The sequence below is a fragment of the Cavia porcellus genome, unplaced genomic scaffold (assembly GCF_034190915.1).
Source record: "Cavia porcellus strain 051 isolate PalLab524CR breed Dunkin Hartley unplaced genomic scaffold, mCavPor4.1 scaffold_8, whole genome shotgun sequence".
NCBI lineage: Eukaryota > Metazoa > Chordata > Mammalia > Rodentia > Caviidae > Cavia > Cavia porcellus.
The window spans coordinates 48,505,945-48,527,763 of record NW_026947491.1 but is presented as its reverse complement, the minus strand read 5'-3'; the positions used below and the strand labels follow the sequence as shown (position 1 = coordinate 48,527,763).

Sequence of the window (21,819 nt, the reverse complement as noted above, 5' to 3'; positions counted from 1 at the left end):
CAAAGCTAATCAAAAGAAAGCAGCAAAACGTACAGAATTTCAAAGCAGGATACTAGGAAAACAACAGTAGCTAACATAGTATATCCTGTTATTTTCACAATAGTCATCCATTCCATCAGGCATAGCTAAATCAAGCCAAAAACAAAGCAATAAAAGCAATTAAAACAGAAGATTGAATAAAGCAGAACAATTAATCAGAACAAAGCAAAAACGGTGAGAACAGTATTGGATTTCAAAGACAAGACAGAAGGAAATCCCCCATATTTGCTATATAGCATACTGTCATCCTCTCAAGAGATGCTCAGACCTCTGGCCCCAGGCCTACATAATCAACCCAACAATACATTAGTTACTATCAATTCAGCCTATGCTCTGAACCCACCAGTTACTTGGGTGGGGAAGCGGGGAAGAGGAGCAGTGTGATTTTCAGGCAATAGGTGGGTAGGCTCACAGGAGGCGCTACCTGACTTTTCTCTTTCTGGACCCCACACAGCTTGTGAAGCTTTTAGAAAGACTGGTTAGTTGGCTTCTTGTTGGGTCCTCCCTGTCCCAGCATGGGTTATTCACAGGAGGTGTTGACCTTTCTCTTCATCAGCATTTTGAATTTCCTTGGAACTTTCCAACTGTAAGGCCTCAAATGTCTTTAGGTCATTGTCTTGCATAGAATTGGATACATTTTCACCATATAGTCCAAGTCTCTGATCTTTATTTTTGCACTCTTCAGGGGCCACTTTCTATACTGATGATCAACTGTTTCTCTTTCTGCAACTGTTCCATCAGAATCTGAGACAAACTTCTAGAATTCTCAGAGGTGTCTGCTACTGTTGTTGCCACAGAGACAGTACCTGCTTTGGGGCCCAAGAGTGTATTTGTTATGGCAGGTATTGAATGATTACTTGCTGGGCCAAGTGACCTGGATGGTTTTGTAGAAGCTGTACCAAAAGCTTCAAGTTCTGTGACCATCAAAATTCAGATCCAAATTTTCAAGTGTCTTAATTTTTTTAGTACTCAGTAGTGTCAATGGATGTGTCCATTTCAGATGTGTACTCTTCAGATCTGTCCATAAACACTGCAGAAGTTGGAACAGATGTGTTTTTGGATATAATATATTTTAATGGACTTCACAGAAAATTTGATTTTTCAGTCTCATTGTATTTTCTCCTGAGGAAGCAGGGGATTAATATAAATTACTTTAATTGTTTTAGAACCTGCAACAGGTATAACTTGAACACAAACTGGAATTTTCCTACTGTTCCTTGTAGTCTGGTCCATGACTATTTAATAAGGTAAGTAATGACTGGCTTGTCAGAGCTATCTGAGGATGATACCTTGAAGCAAGCTTCTCTACATTTGGATCTTTACTAACGTCATAGTTCATAGTTTCAGCTATGTTTTCTGGGCTTTTGATGGGAGACATAGAACTTTCTTAGAGCTTCACTACTGCAGGCATTGAGGAGAATGCAGTTTTCACAAATTTTACATTACCCAATGCAAGAAGGGTTTTCTCCAATTTTAATACTGTCTATATTCTGAATGAAAGAGCCCCATTAAGTTGTTGACTTCATGAAGAGTATATTCTAGATACTTTTTTACTTGTTTGATGTGAGCTCTTAAAAATTTGCTCTGTGAGAAAATGAGGATCATAAGACAACATATTATAATCTTGTGCACATTTCTTTACAGAATTTAGTGAAAATTTAAGAATTTGGTAACTTCATTTGTGTGTTTCCTCATATCAAAATATTGCAGGTATTCATTTTCATTTATTGCAACAGTTTTTAAAAAATTTTATTTAAGGAGAAAAAAAAGAAAAAAAAGCAGAGAAAGGGTACAAGTTATACAGATTTACAGAAAAAAATAAACAGTAGGAAATCACTAGTTAATGGATTACATTTTGTCATCTTAGAAATAATTGTTCAAGTTACAAAATTAAAGCTTATAAAGTGGACATTCCAACAGTGAGACTGCAAATAGTTCTGTTCAGTGATCCAACAAAACTCAGTAATATCATTATCTATCTTATACACTTAAATATACATGCAGTTATATCGTTTAGAGCACTTTCTTTTCCTCTCTTTTGTACAATGACAATTACACATTTTGGGTTTTGTTGCTCCCACAGTTCTTATTACTTTTTTGGAAAAGAGTAGAACCAAATGTGACATAACAGAACAGTCAGTCAAATCAAAAGGGTGGACGTAATAGATAATGTAAAAGCATAATACAAGGTGATCAACAATGGTTACCATAATGCCTCCCACTATCTCTAATAGAATTGCCTATATCATTAGTTATAATAAAATTTGAACAAAACCAACAAAACCAAAACATTGAAGACATTATAGGTCTTCAAAAGTAGATAATAGTCAACCAGAATGGGCGTCATAATGAATCCCACTATCTTCACAGCCGTATTGCAACAGTTTTGGAATTTGCACCAACCTTTGTATGTTTAACCAAAGTTCACATAACTCCTCTGCTGTTTCTATTAGATAAAATATATAGTTCTTTTAAACTTGGATCCGGGGACTATTCTTTATAGTTTTTAAAAATTTTATTTAAGGAGAAAAAAAAAAAAAAGAAAAAAGGTACAAGTAATACAGAATTTCAAAAAAATAAACAGTAGAAAATCACTAGTTAATAGATTACATATTGTCATCTTAGAAATAGTTGTTCAAGTTACAAAATTAAAGCATATAAAATGGACTTTCAAACAGTGAGACTGCAAGCAGTTCTGTTCAATGATCCAACAAAAAATCAGTAATATGGTTATCTATCTTATACGCTTAAATATACATGCATTATATCCTTTAGAGCACTTTTTTCTCCTCTCTTTTTAAAATGACAATTATACATTTTGAGTTTTATTACTCCCACAGTTCTTATTACATTTTTTAAGAGAATAAAACCAAATGTGACATAACAAAACAGTCAAATCAAAAGGATGGACATAGTACATGATGTAAAAACAGAATACAAGGTGATCAACAATGGTTACCATAATGCCTCTTGCTATCTTAAAAAGAATAGCCTATATCATCAGTTATAATAAAATTGAACAAAACAGTAAAGAACAAAACCAATAAAACCAAAACATTGGAGACATTACAGGACTTCAAAAGAAGATAATAGTCAAACCAGAATGGTATGGTTTTTTTTTGAAAGAAAAATGTTTTCAGGTCTTTTTGGGGAAACATTCCAGTTTAGCTTTGGTTCACTCATGCATATGCAGGAACTCATTTTCCTAGATTTCTGCTTCACTCTAGCACATAATTATGTTGAGGCAGTGAAGGCAGGATCCCTCAAGCATCTAAATGTAACACATTTAGATGGGCAGTGGTGCCTGCCTGGCAGTGGACCCAGGCCATACACTCCACCCCAAGGTTCACCCTCTGATGAGTTTTAAGACTCAAAATTTGGAGTAAAAATAAGAGTGAGAATTATATTCTTCTACACTGGACAAAATAAAATATAGCTTATCTTTAAAGCTGTGTACATTTTTAAACACTGATATTCAGTGAAAATCATGGATAGAATTAAAAACTGATGATTATGTGAAAAGTAATATAATTCAGCATATATCTCTAATTGTGTAATACATTAATTGAAATATTTAAGAGATATGTACTTAGTTGTATATTCTTGAAAAAGTTTGTATATGTAATGAGCTGTTTATTAAATCATATTTCATTCTTACTGCAATTTTTAAAATTTCCAACAGAAATCCTTATATTATGATGCAAATAAATATGTATGAGTTTTTCCAAAGCAGATTATGCTTTCTTACAGTAGTGACAATAAACATTGTGAAAAATAATTTCATAAAATAATTCTTCACATTACTTTAAAGAGTAAGCTCTTAGAACATCAAAAACACATTAACAAAGACAAAAATGCAATAATCAGGAGAACAAAGGTACACAAAATGTACAATGTCATTCCCAAATTAGTCACCCAGAGCACAACACATCTGCATTCAATAGTTTGAACAGTACCAGCACAAATCTTTTTCTTCAATGAACCAGAGGAATCAGTAGTATAACAGTCTTTACACACACACACACACACACACACACACACACACCCACACACAGTTGCAGCTTCTCATACAAGTGAGATGATATGATGTTTACACATGCATGTCTGATTTATTTCATTTATGAGTATTGTCTCAAGTTGTATCCATTTACCTATGAAAGTCTCAATTTTGTCCTTCTTTATGGCCAAGTAGTACTTCATTGTATACAAAGTACCATATCTTTTTTTATCCATTCCTCAGTTGATGGGCATTTTTGTTGTTTTCAAGGTCTAGCTATTACAAATTGTGCTGCTATGAACATAGGTGCACATATATTGCTGTAATATGATGTTTTTAATTCATCTGGTATGATACTCAAAAGAGGAATAGCTGGGTCAAATGGAACCTCCAATCCTAGTTTTTTGAGAAACCTCCACATTGATTTACATAGCAGTTGTGTGAATACACTCCCATCAACAGTAGAGAAGCATTCTTTTTCTCTCACACCCCCTCCAGCATTTATTATTGGTTGATTTCTTGATACTAGACATTCTTTCTGGGTGAGGTAGAATCTCAGTGTTGTTTTAATTTGGGTTTCTTGAATGATTAGTGATGTTGAACACTTTTTTCATATATTTATTTGCTTTTTTTATCTAAGAAATATGAATTCATCTCAGATGCCCATTTTTGGATTGAGTTTTTAAATTTGGGAGGACTGATTTTTTTTTAGTTCTTTATATGTTCTTGATAGTAATCATGTGGGAATCTTGATAGTACTGGTCTTTGTCTGAGGAACAGCTGGAAGACATTTTCTCCCACATTTTGTGTTGTCTCTTCACTCTGTTGGTGGTTTCTCTTGCTGTGCAAAAATTTTTCAGTAAGATGAGATCTCTGCTGTTGATTCACCATGACAGTTCTTGTGCAATCAGAGTTTTGTTCATAAAGACTTTGCCTACACCAATGTCTTGAAGGCTTTTACCTATTCTATTTTCTAGCACATTTAATGTTTCTGTTTTAATATTTAGATCTTTGATCCATTCCAAATTTAGTTTAGTGCATGGTGAAAGATATAGAGCCAACTTTAGTCTTCAGTATGTGCACAGCCAGTTTTTCCAGTACTATTTATAAAAGAGGATTTCTTCCAGTGAATGTGTTTAGCACCTTTGTCAAAAATAAGACAGTTTAGTGCGTCTGGAATTGTTTCTGCATCTTCTAATCGGTTTCATTGATCTTTGGGTCTGTTTTTTTTTTTAAAAATGACAAAAATATAATCATCTAAGATTTTTAAGAGTACAGCTTTTAAAAAAAAGTATATGCTTTTATCCAGCTTTTCAGTAATTTTTGTTCTATAATAATACCAAAACTTCTCATTCATTTTAGTGTAACACAGTTATAGAAAATCCATTTTGAATTCCAAATATCTAAAAAAGAAAATTTTCACACTGAAAAGCAAAAAGTTAAATCAAAATAGACAGAACAAATTATTTCTAATATTGGGCAAGCTAAAGTGCACATTTGAATACAATTATCAGTTCTTAAACTGGAAGAGACAAATCAGTTTTCAGTCAAAGTTCTTTTTATGCTTTTATGTAAATTATTTCAATAAATAGTGTTACTTCTCTGAATCAGAAAATATCTTTCTAAATACCGCTTTGCAGGCTTGCTTAACTTGCTGATTCCTCAGAGTATAAATGAATGGGTTCAACAAAGGGGCAACTGAAGTGTTGAGCACAGCTATTCCTTTGCTTACAGTAATTCTTTCCTTTGCTGATGGCTTTATGTAGATAAATATGCAGCTACCATAAGTAATAGAGACAACAATCATGTGGGAAGAACATGTGGAAAAAGCCTTTTTCTTTTGCTGAGCTGAAGGGAATTTTAGAATTGTCTTGATGATGTGAGAGTACGAAAGAATTACTAATAATAATGTGACAATGATTATCACCACAGCTAAGAAGAAAGCAATGGATTCTAATAATTGTGTGTCTGTGCAAGAAAGTTGTAGGACAGGAGAAGCATCACAAATGAAATGATCAATAACATTTGAAGCACAGAAATCCAAGTTGAGCACTAATGTCAGTGGAGGGAAAATAACCAGGAATCCAGTTACCCATGAACTCAGGACAAGCTGATGGCAAACTTTGTTGCTCATGATGGATGTATAATGCAAAGGTTTGCAGATGGCAACATAGCGGTCATAGGACATGGCAGCCAAAAGAAAAAACTCTGTAGCTCCCAAGAATATGTAAAAAAACAACTGAGATATACAACCATTATAGGAAATTGTCTTTTCCCTGGTTATCATGACAGTGAGGAATCTGGGAATGCAAGCAGTTGTGAATGAAATTTCAAGTAAGGAGAAATTACGGAGGAAGAAATACATTGGGGTCTTGAGATGGGAATCCAGCAGGGTGAGGGCAATGATGGTGAAGTTCCCTATCACACTTAATATGTAATTTAGAAGTAGAAATAAGAAAATTACAATTTGTAGCTGAGAATTATCTGTCAATCCCAGAAGGATAAACTGTATCTCTCTTGTATGGTTCTTCATTTCTCCTTTGTCATTTCAGTGAAATTCTAGAAATAAAAATGCATAAAGCCAAACCACATGAGTAGGTGTATATCTAAGAAAAGATACACACTTCCATCATACCCACTTAAGATACAATTCTCCAAAAATGTAAAAGTTATGATATATAATTCTATAACAGAAACTTCACTAAAGTTTAAAAGTTCTGTGGAAGGGAATTAGCTTTTGAAAACTGATTGCAAATCCTATACCAGCTGATTATCTTCACCCTTTCAGTTCAAATGATCAGTTATTTGTAAGCAATTAAAATGTGTCCCACTGATAAACACGTTAAATAACATTCTTGCATCAGGATTTAAAAGTTATCAGTTTTAAAATTAATTTCATCCAAAGATCATTGTGCCAAAATAATGAATTAAAACCTACAGTTAGATTCTGAACCTTCAAATTTCAAATGAAACTGACAGTTCCAAGAACCCAACTTTTACCTTTTGTAACTTCTCTGTAAACTCCTGTTGAAGACATAAATACCTGAAAATATGTTCATATCACAAAAATAAGTACTGCTTGATTCTAAGAAAGTTGAAAAAGAATATTAAGCACATACAGCCACATTTATGAAGTAAAAAAATACATAAGAATCTATTTGAGTTCAATATTTTGCTAAATGTAACAAAAATCAAAATAATAAAGTGGGAACAGAATATACACTGCATGTCCTCACCATGTTTATGCAGTTACACTTAGAGTGTAAATACATTTTCCACATGTAATATTATGAGAGTAAAAAGAAAATAAAGGTAATTTCTTATTACACGGCCTCGTATAGCAATGATCATTCATATACTTGAGTGAAACTCAGAATAGAAGTCACCTAATTTATTTCATTGTCCAAATTCTAGTGTGCAACTATAAGAAACTATTAATTATGAAATGTGTATTGATTTGGAGGGAGTAACTTCATTCCTAGAGGGTATTATGTTTGTAATCCTTGCTTTCTAGAGAACCAAAGAGGAAAACAGTAAATATAAAGCAAAGTGTAGCCAGAATGGGAGTCTGTTCAGAATTATAAAATGAATTTAACACTAAAAGATTAAACTTTGAGCAGCCCTTCTATTGATTAAGGATAAATTTTTCAAAGCTAAACTTAATATCAGAAATCAAATAATGGAACATAAGTTAGGAGTTTAGAATTAGACTCAGAGATCTTGTAGAATTTTTATTTATTGCTTACTACTGGTTACATAGTCTTGGGAAAATGAGTTTTCTCATTTTAGTTTTTTTATGTCTAAAAAAATTTTGATCTCAGTTACAAAACTCAAATGAAGTGCACACAGAGGATATCAATGTCTAATGACTGCTTCATACCCAGTGAACAGACCAGTCTATGTCCACAAACAGTGTCAACCGGTTTGTGCTTATCAGGTTATAGGTAGTTATAGGTATGCCACAGGTCACCAATCGCAGAAGTCTGCTGAGAAATCTGGGCTTCTGGGTAGTAGAAATATGTTCCATTTTAATTATGAAATAAATTATGTAATTTTTAAAAAAATCATAATTTCATAAGAAGATATACCTCTTATTTATCAAACTGCAGTATTTAATAAGGACAGAATGTGTTTTAAATTTTCAGTTCCAAAAAGGGACATGGTTGAGTTTCAGTTCACTTATAGGATGCAGCAAAAGACACCAGGAAGGAATACTGTAGGAAATTGCATTTGTAGCATTATTCCTAAACATGGACATTGTTTTTCAGTAACTCTGCTTACATATTTTCAAAATTAAAGAATTAATTACCTGAATTAGTATTCATCTAATTTTTTTTCATTCTCCAAATTCTAGTGTAAAATTGTAAATTGAATAATGTGTATTTGTGGTAAAAAGACAATATTAGAAATGAGAGAATGTATGCTCACTTCAGAGGTACATATACTAGACATGAGAAAGTGGAGAAAGTAAAAATGTTTTTAAATTAAAAAGTTAAAGCTGGGCATGTTGTTGCATGCCTGTAATCCCAGAGATTATTCTGGGGATTGAGATAAGAGTATTGAAAATTGGGGCCAATGTGAGTAATTCAATTAGTCCATATCAAATTATAGAATGAAAAATGAACTTGGAACATTGTTCAGTGGTAGAGTGCTATCTTAGTGCACATGAGGCCCTGGATTGAGTCCTTGTTGAGAGACAGAGAGAGAGAGAGAGAGAGAGAGAGAGAGAGAGAGAGAGAGAGAGAGAGAGAGAAAATGAATTAAAAATGTAATGGTGACCTCACTCAAACAACCTCAACAGCCAAGGGGAGCCTTGGCTGTCACTGCCCCTCACCTACATGACCTCAGCAGCTGAGGGAAGCCTTGGTCACCCTTCCTCCTCATCTGGGTGAACTCAGTAGCTGAGGGGAGCCTCAGCCACCCCTCACCCACACCAAGAAGACCTCAGCAGCCAATGAGAACATCAGTGACTCCTTCCACCACCCACAGTACCATGGTTGGCTGGTGTGAGCCTTGCTGACCCCTTTTGAGACTCAGAGATCCTTGGCAGGATGTTGAGAGCATGGTGAGTCTCCCACCATGCAGAGGACCTCAGTGGGTTGGCAGGAGCCTTGGTAAACACTCCCCACACCTGGATGACCTTAGCAGTCTAGAGAGAGCATGAGTAAGCCTTTTTTCCATACAAAGAACACTGTGTGGGCTGGCAAGAGCATGAGCAAGGCCTCCACCCACCCAGAGGAACCTGGCTGGGCCTGTGAGACCCCAAGTGATACAGTACGGTCCTGGTCAGGGCTCACACCATGGACAAGTGTGTATGGTAATTTGAACCAGTCTGAAGTCACAGTAACAGTAGGCACTAAGGATTGATTGACATCAATACTCACAGGCTAGTCAGCCTAGCAAGAACATAGGACTCATCCAACTGGCCTCACAGGAGGAATTTAGGTAACTGGCCTCTCCCCTACACTGTAACACCTAGAAACTGGGTGAACATCAGCCACACAGTAGGACTCTAAGACACAAATGATGGACAGTAGAGACTAGCGGGATTGAAAAGACCAGAATATTAAACAAAAGGTGAAAAATGACAAAACAAAAAAAGCACAATGAAATCTGAAATCCAGGAGACTCTGAAATAGAGGACACTGGAATTTACACACCTGAAATTTCTGAAAAGATAGCAAATGAAGTAAAGAAAAAAATTCATGAGTCTACAGAGGAAATCAGATCAGAAATAATGTCTCAGGTAAAGAAAGAAAGGGAGTTGCTCAGCATAGCTAGAGAGGACATAGATTAAAAAAGTACAGGAGCATGGGGAAATGATGGAAACCTTGAATGAGCAATACAGGAAAAAATCCAAATGCATGAAACAAATTCAAAGAGATATCCAGGAAATTAAAAATTCCATTGAAAGCCTGAAAAACCACTTAAATGAAACTGAAGATAGATTTTCAGACTCTGAAGACAGGACCACAGCTAGTGATCACAAAATGAAACAGTTCTTTTTTATTTTGAAAAGAATAAAACAAAACAAAAAAAAAAAACAAACCAAAATAAAACAGAACAAAATGGTTCAGAGTAAACACAAATAGTACAGAACTTCACGACAAGACAACAGGAAATCAACAGTGGCTATCAAAATGTCTTTTGTTTTCTTCAAAACAGTTGTCCATGCACATAGTAAGTTAATACAAAACAAAATAGTATAAAAGCAATCAGAACAAAAGAATGAGGGCCTTATGAGTGCTCAAAACCAGACAATAGGAAATCAATAATGTCTACCATAATATCTCTTGTTTTCTTCAAAATAGCTGTTCATACCTTCACCCACATTGAAATCAAATAATTGAAAACAGACTGAAAACCAATCAAAACCAAGAATTAAAGCATTATTAGACTTCAAAACAAAATGATAGGAAATCTTCAATGGCTGCCATGATGTCTTGTTTTCTTCAATGTACATATCACATATACTAAAATCAATTCTTGTAAATTCTTTAGGTGAAGTTCTAGGCATATATAAGCCTATACCTGTACACCTATCCTTTCTGTATTGAGGGAAAAACAAAACAAAATACAACAAAGTATAAGAAAAATAAGAAGCAAGGTCCAAATAAGTAACTATAACAAAGAGTCCAAAACCATAAAAATGTAGGCTTTCAAAACAAGATGGTAAGAATATAACAAATTTTGTTGTTTTGCATAGTTATCTTCAAAAGTCTTACTCAAATTACCAGATATAGTCATGCAAAATTGATATAATCCTAAGAATGTTGTTTTGTTCCAAGAACTAATAGAATTAGCAGTACAATCACCTTAGTAATTTTAAGTGTATATATAGAAATTCATATTTTTTCCTTCTCTCTTCCTTCTTTTCTCCTTTTCCCTGAGTTGTTTTTTCCTTTTTGAGAAGTTTCTTTACCCTTTCACAATATTTCTTGAAGATTTTCAGTTTCTTACACTAGGGAGACAAAATGATATTTACATGTGTGAGCTTCATTTGTTTCACTTATGAATATGGTTTCAAGTTAGACACGTTTACCTATAAAAGCCTCATTGTGGTCCTTCCTCATAGCTGAGTAGTATTCCATTGTATAAAAATACAATATCTTTTTTAATCCATTTCTCAGTTGGTGGGCATCTGGGCTTTTCCCAAGATTTAGTTATTACAAATTGTGCTGCTATAAACATGAGTGCACATATAGCACCATGGTATGATGTTTTCAGTTCTGGGAATAGGCCCAGAAGTGGAATTGCTGGGTCAAATGGGAACTCCAATCCAAGCTTTTTGAGAAATCTCCACAGTGATTTCCACAGTGGTTGCACAGTCTACACCTCTTGAAACACTGCAGAAGAGTTCGTTTCTCCCAAAGCCTCTCCAGTATTTGTTATTAATGGTTTTCTTGATCTTGGCTATTTTTTTTGGGGTGAGATGGAATCTCAGTGTTGTATTAATTTGTATTTCTCTAATGACCAATGATGTTGAACATCTTTTCATGTATTTATTTGTTATTTGTATTTTTTTTTTTTTGGCTTTTTCATTTTTATCGGTACCGGGGATCGAACTCACAACCGCCTGCTTGCAAGGCAGGTGCTTATGCCGCTGAGCTAAATCCCCAGCTATTTGTATTTCTTTATCTGAGATGTCTGTATTCATCTCAGATGCCCATTTTTGGATTGGGTTTTAGAATTTCAGGGGCCTGCTTTTTAAAAATTCTTTATACATTCTAGATAGAAGTCATTTGTCTGACAGACAGTTGACTAAGATCTTTTCCCAATTTGTGGGTTTTCTTTCATTCTGTTGGAGATATCCTTTGACATGCAAACATTTTTAGTAAGTTGAGATGCCAGTTCTTGATTCTTTGATCTATTTTCCATGCAGTTTGATTTTTGTTTATGAATTCTCTGCTGACTCCTATGTCTTCAAGATTTCTACTTACTTCGTCTTCCAGCAGATTTAGTGTTTGTTTTAATATTTAGATCTTAGATCCATTTTGACTTTAGTGTATGGTGATAGGTATTGATCTAGTTTAATTTTCAGCATAGAAAAGCCAGTTTTGCCTGCACCATTTGTTAAACAGGCTATCATTCTTCCAGCAAATATGTTTGGCCTGTTTGTCAAACATAAGGTGGTTGAGTATGTTTGTAGTTGTAGGTCATATCTTCTAATCTATTCCATTGATCTTCAGGTCTATTTTATTCCAGTATCATGCTTATTTTATCACAGTGGCTTTGTAGTATAACTTCAAGTCAGGAATTGTGATGCCTCCTGCCTTGCCTTTGTTGTCCAGAATTGCCTTTGATATTCTAGGTCTCTTGTGATTCCAGATGAATTTTAGGAATGGTTTATCTAATGATATTTTGATTGCAATTGTGTTAAATCTGTAGAACAATTTTTGGAAAATGGATATTTTCAAACATTTGTTGTTCTTATCCATGAACAGAGAATATCTTTGCATTTCCTGAGATACTCTTTTTTTTTCAGAGTATTGTAATTTGCACTGAACAGATGTTTTACTTCTTTTGCTAGATTGATTCCTAAGTATTTCATTTTTTTGGATGCTATTGTGAAGAGTGTGGCTTCTCTTATTTCTCTCTCAGTGAGTTTGTTGTTTGTGTATAGGAATGCTATTGATTTTTGAGTGTTGACTTTGTATCCAGCTACATTACTGAATTTGGTTATTACATCTGGAATTCTTTCAATGGAGTTTTGGGAGTCTTCTTCCCTTTTTAAAATAAGGTTTGCTAGGGGCTTATCAATTTTATTTATTCTTTCAAAGAACCAATTCTTTGATTTGTTAATTCTTTGTTTTTTTTCAGTCTATTGCATTGGTTTCTACTTTGATGTTTATAATTTCCTCCCATTCTTTGGCTTTGGGCTTTGCTTGCTGTTTTTCTAGATGTTTGAAATGTAGCATCGAGTTGTTTATTGATTCATTATGTTTTTTTTTTAAATTTAAGGAGAAGAAAGAAAAAAAACAGAAAAAGGATACAAGTAATACAAAATTTAAAAAATAAACAGTAAGAAATCACTAGTTAATAGAGTACATATTGTCATCTTAGAAAAAGTTGTTCAAGTTACAAAATTGAAGCATATAAAGTGGGCTTTCAAACAGTGAGAGTGCAAACAGTTTTGTTCAATGATCCAAAAACCTCAGTAACATAGCTATCTTTTACACTTACATATATGCAGTTATAACCTTTAGAGCACTTTCTTTTCCTTTCTTTTGTACAATAACAATTACATATTTTGGGTTTTATTACTCTGTTCTTATTACTTTTTTTGAAGAGAGTAAAACCAAATGAGACATAGCAGAACAGTCAGTCAAATCAAAAGGATGGACATAATAGATAATGTAAAAACAAAATACAAGGTGATCAAGAATGGTTACCATACTGCCTCTTGCTATTTTAAGAAGAATTGACAGTTATAATAAAATTGCACAAAACAGTAAAGAATAAAACCAAAGCATTGGAGGTATTACAGGACTTTAAAAGAAGATAATAGTCAACCAGAATGGGCATCATAATGAATCTTATTGTCTTCACAGTTTTGCCTATACTTTCGAATTTGGTACTATCAAGCAAAGCAGAATAGGGGAAAATCAGTCAAAACAAGATGGTGATGGCAATACAGGGTTTCAAATCAAGTTAATAGGAAATCAAAGTAGGTTACTATAATGTATCCTGCTATTTTTAATTTATTTTTCCTTAATTAAAAAGATAAAAAGAAAAAAGTAAATAATTAAAAAAAAGGGGATTGAGATAAAAGAGGGCAAAACAACAGAATACCGCAGGTCAAAACATAACCATTTAAGCAAAATAGTGTTTCACCACAAGATATCCTGACATAAAAATAGTTACCATAGTGTCTCTTTCCTTGAAATCTTTGAGTATAACTTCTTATACTGTAGCACCAAACATATCAAGTCACTATAAAACCATACATTATTACAGGGTATTTAGAACCAATTAACAGAAAATGAACAGTGGTTTCTGTATAATCTCCTTGTCTATAAAAGTTTTTGCTTATATCATCATATATAATAAAATCCAATAGGATACAACCTTTTAAGATCTATGGAGACAGAAGAATATAAGTTTGATGGGACCTCAAAACAAGATGATACTAAATCAGCACTAGCTATTATGATGTCTTGTTTTCTCCAAAATAGCTGTTCCTACCATCCGATCTTCTCTGCCTCTTTTCTGTTGAGCTCTTTTTCTGTCGTTTGTTGTCAGTTTGTCTTCTTCATTTCGTTTTCTGCTCCATTCATTATGGCCTCTCTGCCACTATTTCTGAAATCTTGGTATTTTCCTTTTTAGACTATCCTGCAGTATTCTGTGTAAAGTTGAATTGGTGGTTGCAAATTCCCCTAGTTCCTCTTTATCCTGGAAGCACCTTGTTTTTCCATCAATTTCTAGGGACAGTTGTGCAGGATATATCAATCTTGGCTGGAGGTTATTATCTTTCAAAGCTTGAATTATTTCTCCCCACGCTCTTTGTGATTTGATGGTTTGTGCCGAGAAGTCTGCTGCTATCTCCAATACTTTGGCTCCCTTGTAAGTGATCTGCTTCTTGTCTCTGATGGCTTTTAATATTCTGTTCTTATATTGGATTTCTGGAATTTTGATTATTATATGCCTGGGTGTAACTCTGCTTGGGTTGTAGGTGGCTGGGGTCCTATATGCCTCACATATCTGAGTATCTTTACCATTTGCCAAATTAGGGAAATTCTCTTGGATTATTTCTGTGAATAGCTTTTGTAGTCCATTTGTTTGTGTCTCTACTTCTTCTTTTATGTTCTTAATTCTTAAGTTATAGATCCTCTTATCATCTTCTAGCCTTTGTATTGTTGCTGTTTGTTTTTTGTTATTTTAAGAAGTTTTTCATTTCATGCTCCTATATTACAAATCTTCCCTCCAGTTCAGATAATCTATCCTTAGTTTCTTTCAAGCTGTTATTTCAGTTTTCTATGGAGTTTTTAGTTTCCTGGTAATCTCTTTGAACCTGCTTCATGTATTCTATGCTTTCACTATTTTCTCCATCAAAAAATTCTCCCCCTTTTTTCTGTTCTTCCATTCCACCATCTGTATTTTCTTGAGCAGTGTTTAGCATTTCTCTAACTATTGTACTTATATCTTGCTTCAGGTCATTAGTAACTTCATTCCTGGACTCGTCTATGAGGCTCTGGAGATAGTGCTTTATGTCTATTGGTGCCGTGTCTGCTATTGCATGTTTCTCAGGATTGGGGGCCGAGGACCCTTTCTTGTTGCTCCCTCTTCCCATATTTTTTGCTCCTTTTATACAAGCGAGTATAGGAGGCCCAGTTTCTTTCTTTCTTTCTTTCTTTCTTTTTTTTTTTTTGTCTTTTTCCTTTTTATTGGTACCAGGGATCGAACTCAGGACTGCCTGCTTACAATGCAGGCGCTTATGCCACTGAGCTAAATCTCCAGCCCCCAATTTCTTTCTTTGTTGGTTACAGTTTGTTTGAATTGCACTGGCTAGGTGTTCCCGCCCACTGTAGTGTACTTGGGCGACAGAGACGTGGGCAGCCTATGCTGGGTCCACCCCTCCAGGTCAACCTACCGAAGGCTTCACTGCTAGGGTGCACTTCCAGGCACTGAGACCTGGTTTGGGCTAGCCTACTGAGTCTTAGTCAGTGGCATCACGCAGGCCAGACACCCCCCACCAATCCTGCTTGAGAAGGGAATATGTGACTGAAGTCACTGCAACAACCTGTTCCAGCTAGTCTGCCGGGTCCCAGTATGTTCTTTGCTGAAGCCTCCTATGGAAGCATCCCTGATCCGCTCACTCACCACAGGTCGATGCAGGGCTCCCAGCCAGTCCTGCTCTCACCTCCATTCACCACTTCCCACTCTCAGAGCTTCGTGCCTCTCTCCTTGCCATGCAGATTGGGACGCAGCAGTGGCTGCGGGAAATTCAAATCGCAGCTTCCAGTGGTGGGGGGTGCAGCTTCCACGCTGAGACCTTATCTGTTCCTGTTATATCACCGGGATTGCATTTCCAGTTGGGTTCTCTTAGTTTAGTTCATTCCTGGGTTGGCAAAGTACATTTCCCCTTGCTTAGGATTTCTCGCCTGGCACCATTCCTGGATTTTAAGTGCAGTTTCTTAGAGAGCCTCTGAAACTGCTGCTATCTATCCACGATGTTCTCCTGGAAATCTCATTATGTTTTTTTTGATGTAGGAATTCACCACAATGAATTTCTTTCTGAGGACTGCTTTCATTGCATCCCATGGGTTCCAGTAAGTTGCATTTTTATTTTTATTTACTTGTAGATACTGTTTAATTTCTTCTTTATCTTTGACCCATTGATTGTTCAGTAATGTTTTATTTAGTTTCCATGTGTTTAAGGAATTTTTGCAGTTTCTTTTTTCATTAATTTCATGTTTTATAGCACTATGATCAAATAATTTGCATGGAGCACTTTTGAGTCTTTTGCATATACTTACACATGTTCTATTGTTTTGCATATGGTCTGTTTTAGAGAATGCCCCATGTGCAGCTGATAAGGATGTATATTCTGATATTGCTGGGTGGAATACTCTGTACACATTTATTAAGTTCACTTGTTCACATGTTTGATTCAGTTTCTTTATTTCTTTGTTGGTTTTCTGCCACATTGATCTTCTCTTTGTGTTAATTGGGGTGTTAAATTTTCCTGTTATAATTGTGTTATTGTTTATTTGATTTTTATTTCACATAGCTTAGCGCTCCCATATGTGGTGCATGTATATTTAAAACTGTTACCTCTTTCTCTTGAAGTTTTCCTCTAACCAGTAGGGACTTTATTTCTTTTGATCATTTTTGGTTTGAAGTTCACATTGTCTTCAAACAGAATAGCTACTTCTGCTTTCCTTTTGGCTTTGTGTTAGGTGAAGCATTGTTTTGCATGCTTTGACTTTCAGTCTGTGAATTTCCTTTTGGATTAGATGGATTTCTTCCATGCAGCATGTTTGGATGTTGTTTGTTGATTCATCCTGCCAGTCTAGTTTTTTTAATTGGTGAATTGAGGCCAATTACATTAATAGAGATATTTAATACATATTGGCTTATTTTTGTCACGTTATCTATCTGCTATTGGTTCTTTACCTTTCTCCTCTGTTTAAGTGTTTGTGCTGCTGAGTGATTTTTTCCTGTCAGTGTTCTTGAAGTTGTGGTTATTTTTATGTCTATCTATATATTTCAATATATGTTTTTAAATATCTTTCAATTTTTTTGCAGGATTGGTTTACTGTCATGTCATGAATTTCTTCAGCTGTTCTTTATCATGGAAGTACCATTTCTCCATTGATTTTGAAGGATAGTTTTACAGGGTACATCAATTTGAGTTGGAAGTCAGTTTCCTTTAGGATTTGAAATACTTCACTCCATGTTCTTGATTTCATTGTTTGTATTGAAACGTCTGCTGTGAGTCTCATCAGCTTTCCTTTGTAGGTAATTGGTTTCTTTTCTCTAACAGTTAATATTCTGCTCTTAAGTTGAATTTCTGGGATGTTGATTATTGTATGTCTGGGTGTAGATTTATTTTGGTTATGGGTAATTGGAGTTCAGTATGTTTCACTTATCTATATATCAGTTTCATTTCCCATGTTTGGAAAAGTTTCAGTTATTACTTTTTTAAACAGTCTTTTGATATCATTTTTGTTGTCACTGTCTTTTTTATTTACACCTATTAATCTTATATTGCTTTTCTTTTCATCATCTTACAACCATTGAATTGCTACTTCCTGACTCCTTGTTATTTTTAAAAGATCTTTGTCTTCCTGTTCACTAGATACAATCTTGTCTTTGAGGTCTAAAAGTCCATCTTTATATTCATTGAGGCAGTTTTGCTGGCTTTTGATGAAATTTTTGACTTCCTGGATATCTGTTTGAATCTGTTTCATGAATTCTATTTCTTTCTTATATTGTTCATTCAAGGTTTCCATCTTTTTGCAGTGCTCCTCTGTTTTTTTTAAAAACTATATCTTCTTTAGATGTTACAATCAAAGTCTTTTGACTGCATAGCTAGTTAGAGTTCACTTGGGAGGCCTTCAGGTAACATTACTTAACATGCAGTGGCTCTTGGCTGCCTGAGGGTTGCTGGATGGGGCCCAAATATAGTAAATAACTCTTAAATATAACAAGGGACCATGCAATAAAAATTCAACAGTTACATTATGATGCAAAGAAAAAATATAATACTAATAGGTTTCAATGACAATGCAATAGTCCATACAGATGATATACAAAAATGATTTGTAGAAGTAACAGCAGAAAATTTTCCAATCATGGGAAAAGAATCTGAAATACATATAAGTGAAGCATATGGAATTCCAAACGGCCATAACCAAAGTAAATCTACTCCCAGACATATAACAATCAAAGTCCCAGAAAGTCAGCATAAAAACTGAGTACCAAAAGCTGTTAGAGAAAATAAACAGATCATCTATCAAGGAAAGCCCATTAGAACCATGGCCCATTTGTCAACACAAACCATCAAATCAAGACAAGCTTGTAGTGAAGTATTTCACACCATGAAAGAAAATAACTTTCAACCTAGATTGATGTACCCCACAAAATTATCTTTCAAATTTGATGGAGAAATAAGATATTTCATGACAAAGAGCAACTGAAGAAACTGATATCCACCAAACCAACTCTAAAAAGAGTACTGAATGATATTCTAGACAGAGATAGTAATGACCATAATTCCCAGAACACCAACAGAACAAACCACCAGGCAGGGTAAGAAATTAAACAAAGGAGAAAATCAGTGAACCAACAACAGGAAAATAACATGGCAAACATAAAGATGACAAACATAAACATGATAAAGATAAATCAGTTACAACCATCAATGTAAATGGCCTCAATTCACCAATTAAAAGAAATAGGCAGAATGGATCAAGAAACAAGATCCAATAATATACCACACACAAGAAACACATCTAAAAGAAAAAGAAGCTCATAGACTGAAGGTCAAAGGGTGGAGAACAATATTCCATGTGACAAGAGCCCAGAAGAAAGCAGAGATAATTATTATGTTTTCAGGCAATGTGAACTTCAAACCAATACTGATCAAAAGAGAAAAAGAATATCACTACATGCTTGTTAGGAGAAAAATTCTAGAGGAAGAGATAACAATCCTAAATATATATGCACAAAATATGGGAGCACCCAAATATATAAGACATTTAATAATACACATGAAAAATCAAATATGCAGCCTATCTGGGCCTGCCCAGTGATTGACTAGCTGCTTGCATTCTGCCTGGCATGCCAGAAAGTGCTTGCAGGATTGTATAGCCCATGAAGCTTTGACACTTTGCTGGGAGACTGGCAAGATCCCGCCCTGCCTCCACATTGCTGGAGGATGCACCAGGAAGTCTCTCTGGGCCTATCTGGGCCCTGCCAGTGATTGCCAGCTGTGTGCATTCCACCTGGTGGCCTGAAGATGTATGTTGTGCACCCCAGCCCATGGAAGTTTTGGTGTTTTTCTGGAAGACTGGTAAGACCCCACCCTGCCTCACACATCACTGGAAGATGCACTGGGAGGTCCCTCTAGGCCTATCTGGGCCCCACTCAGTGACTACCCAGCTGAGCACTGCAGCTGCCAGGCTTTGGCCTGGCAGTACTCTCCAGCCCATGGGGAAACTTGGGCGCTTCACTCCTAGACTGGCAAGGCCCTTTCCAGCAATCCCAAGTGGCTAGAGCCATTTGGTAAGGTCGGTCTAAGGACCTCCACTCAACTGGGGAAACTCCCTGCAATAGAAATAGATATTCTCAACCCAAGAAACAATGGAGATCTTGCATTTATCTTCCCTAAGGGAATATAGGACAATGACAAAATGAAAGAGCAATGCAATCTCAAACCTTTAGCCTATCCCAAGCAAATCTAGGAGACATGGACATAGAACAAAATGTAGTCATACACCTGAAACTCCTGAAATAATAGCAATTGAAGTAAAGAAACAACTGTGGGAAGCTATAAAAGAACTCAGATCAGAAATAATCTCCAGGTAAAAGAAGAAATGATAAATGTAATGAAAGTAATGTTGAACACATCTAAAGAAGACATAATTAAAAAATTGAGGAACAATGCAAAAATATGGAAACCTTGAATGAACAATATAAGAAACAGAATGCATGAAACAGATTTAAAGAGATATCCAGGAAATCAAAAATTCCATTGAAAGTTGGCAAAACCACCTCAATGAAAGTGAAGATAAACTTTCAGACCTTGTCTTAATTACTTTTTACTTGTCACTGAGACAAAATACCTGATGCTCAAAATTGGGAAAGGAAAGGTTTATTTCTTACAGTTTTTGGAGGTTTCAGTCAATACTCAGTTGGATCCAAGGCAAGGTGGTATGGCAGGGCCTCAGTTCATGGCAGCTGCAAACAACAAGGAGGAAATCAGCAAGAGAGAGGGACATGCCTTTTCCCAGTCATTACATTGTATGCTGGCTCTACCCCTAGGTGGGTCTAGCACCGACACTATCAATCCAAGGGCTAGACAATGAACCAATCACAAATGCACAATGCATATGCATGAGGCTTGGGGCCGCTGGCAAAAACCACGACAGACCTAGAAGACAAGATTGCAGCTAGTGAAAAGGAAAGGAAAGATCTTTGAAAATAACAAGGAATCAGGAAATAACAATTCAGCAGTTGCAAGGTGATGCAAAGAAAAACAACATAAGACTGATAGATATAAAAAGAAGCTGACAACACAAATGATATCAAGAGGCTATTTACAGAAGGAATAGTTGAAAATTTTCCAAACATGAGAATAAAAACTGACATACAGATCAATGAAGAATATAGAACTCCAAATAGCCATAACCAAAATAAAACTACATCCAGATGTATCATAATCAACATCCCAGATATCCAACATAAGAATAGAATATTAAAAGCTGTTAGAGAGAAAAGGCAGATCACCCATAAAAGAAAACCTATCAGAATCACAGCAGACTTCTCAACAGAAACAATGAAGTCAAGAAGAGCATGGAGTGAAGTATTTTAGATCCTAAAGGAAAATGACTTCCAACCCAGACTGATGTACCTGCAAAACTGTCATTCAAAATTGATGGGGAAATAAAATACTTTCATGGCAAAGAACAGCTGAAAAACTTCATGACTACCAAATCAACCCTGCAAAGAATACTGAAAGACATTTTAGATAGGGATAGGATAGAACCACTAAACAAAGCAAACAATTAAACAGAGTGGAAAGGTTAAGAATCAATAGCAGGGAAAGAACATGTCAAAGATAAACCAATATATTTCAGTTATAACCATTAACACGAGCGACTTCAATTCACCAATTGAAAGAAACAGACTGGCAGAATGGATCAAGAAACAACATTCAACCATATGCTGTATATAAGAAACACACCTAACCCAAAAGGAAACTCATAGACTGAAAGCAAAGGATGGAAAACAATACTCTCTGCAACAGGAACTCCCCCCCCCCCCTCATCCAAGGCAGGGATAGCCATTCTGTTTGAAGACACTGTAAACTTCAAACTAAGAATGATCCAAAGAGATAAAGAAGGTCACTACAAACTAGTTAGAGGAAAACTTCAAGAGGAAGAGATAACAATCTTAAATATGTATGTACCAAATTTGGAGGACCAAACTATATAAAACAAATATTAAGAGAAATTAAAAATCAAATAAGTAATAACACAATTATAATGGGAGACCTTAACACCCCATTGATATAAAGAGACAGATCAACTAGGCAGAAAATCAGCAAAGAAATAACA

At 35.3% G+C, this 21,819-nt stretch overlaps 1 protein-coding gene and 1 pseudogene across 1 annotated transcript; both read right to left on the bottom strand.

Annotated features, from left to right (window-relative positions):
- Positions 1-563: 563 nt before the first annotated feature.
- Positions 564-1,773, bottom strand: LOC100725233 (little elongation complex subunit 2-like; annotated as a pseudogene).
- A 3,857-nt stretch (positions 1,774-5,630) lies between these two features.
- LOC100717493 (olfactory receptor 6C70-like) lies at positions 5,631-6,569 on the bottom strand. Its single transcript, XM_003476214.1, has one exon. It carries the CDS (start codon positions 6,567-6,569, stop codon positions 5,631-5,633), a length of 939 nt encoding a protein of 312 aa, XP_003476262.1.
- Positions 6,570-21,819: the final 15,250 nt, after the last annotated feature.

Bases quoted from the DNA above. Each gene is read 5' to 3' on its own strand.
- LOC100717493 (XM_003476214.1), bottom strand. From the start codon at position 6,569: ATGAAGAACCATACAAGAGAGATACAGTTTATCCTTCTGGGATTGACA.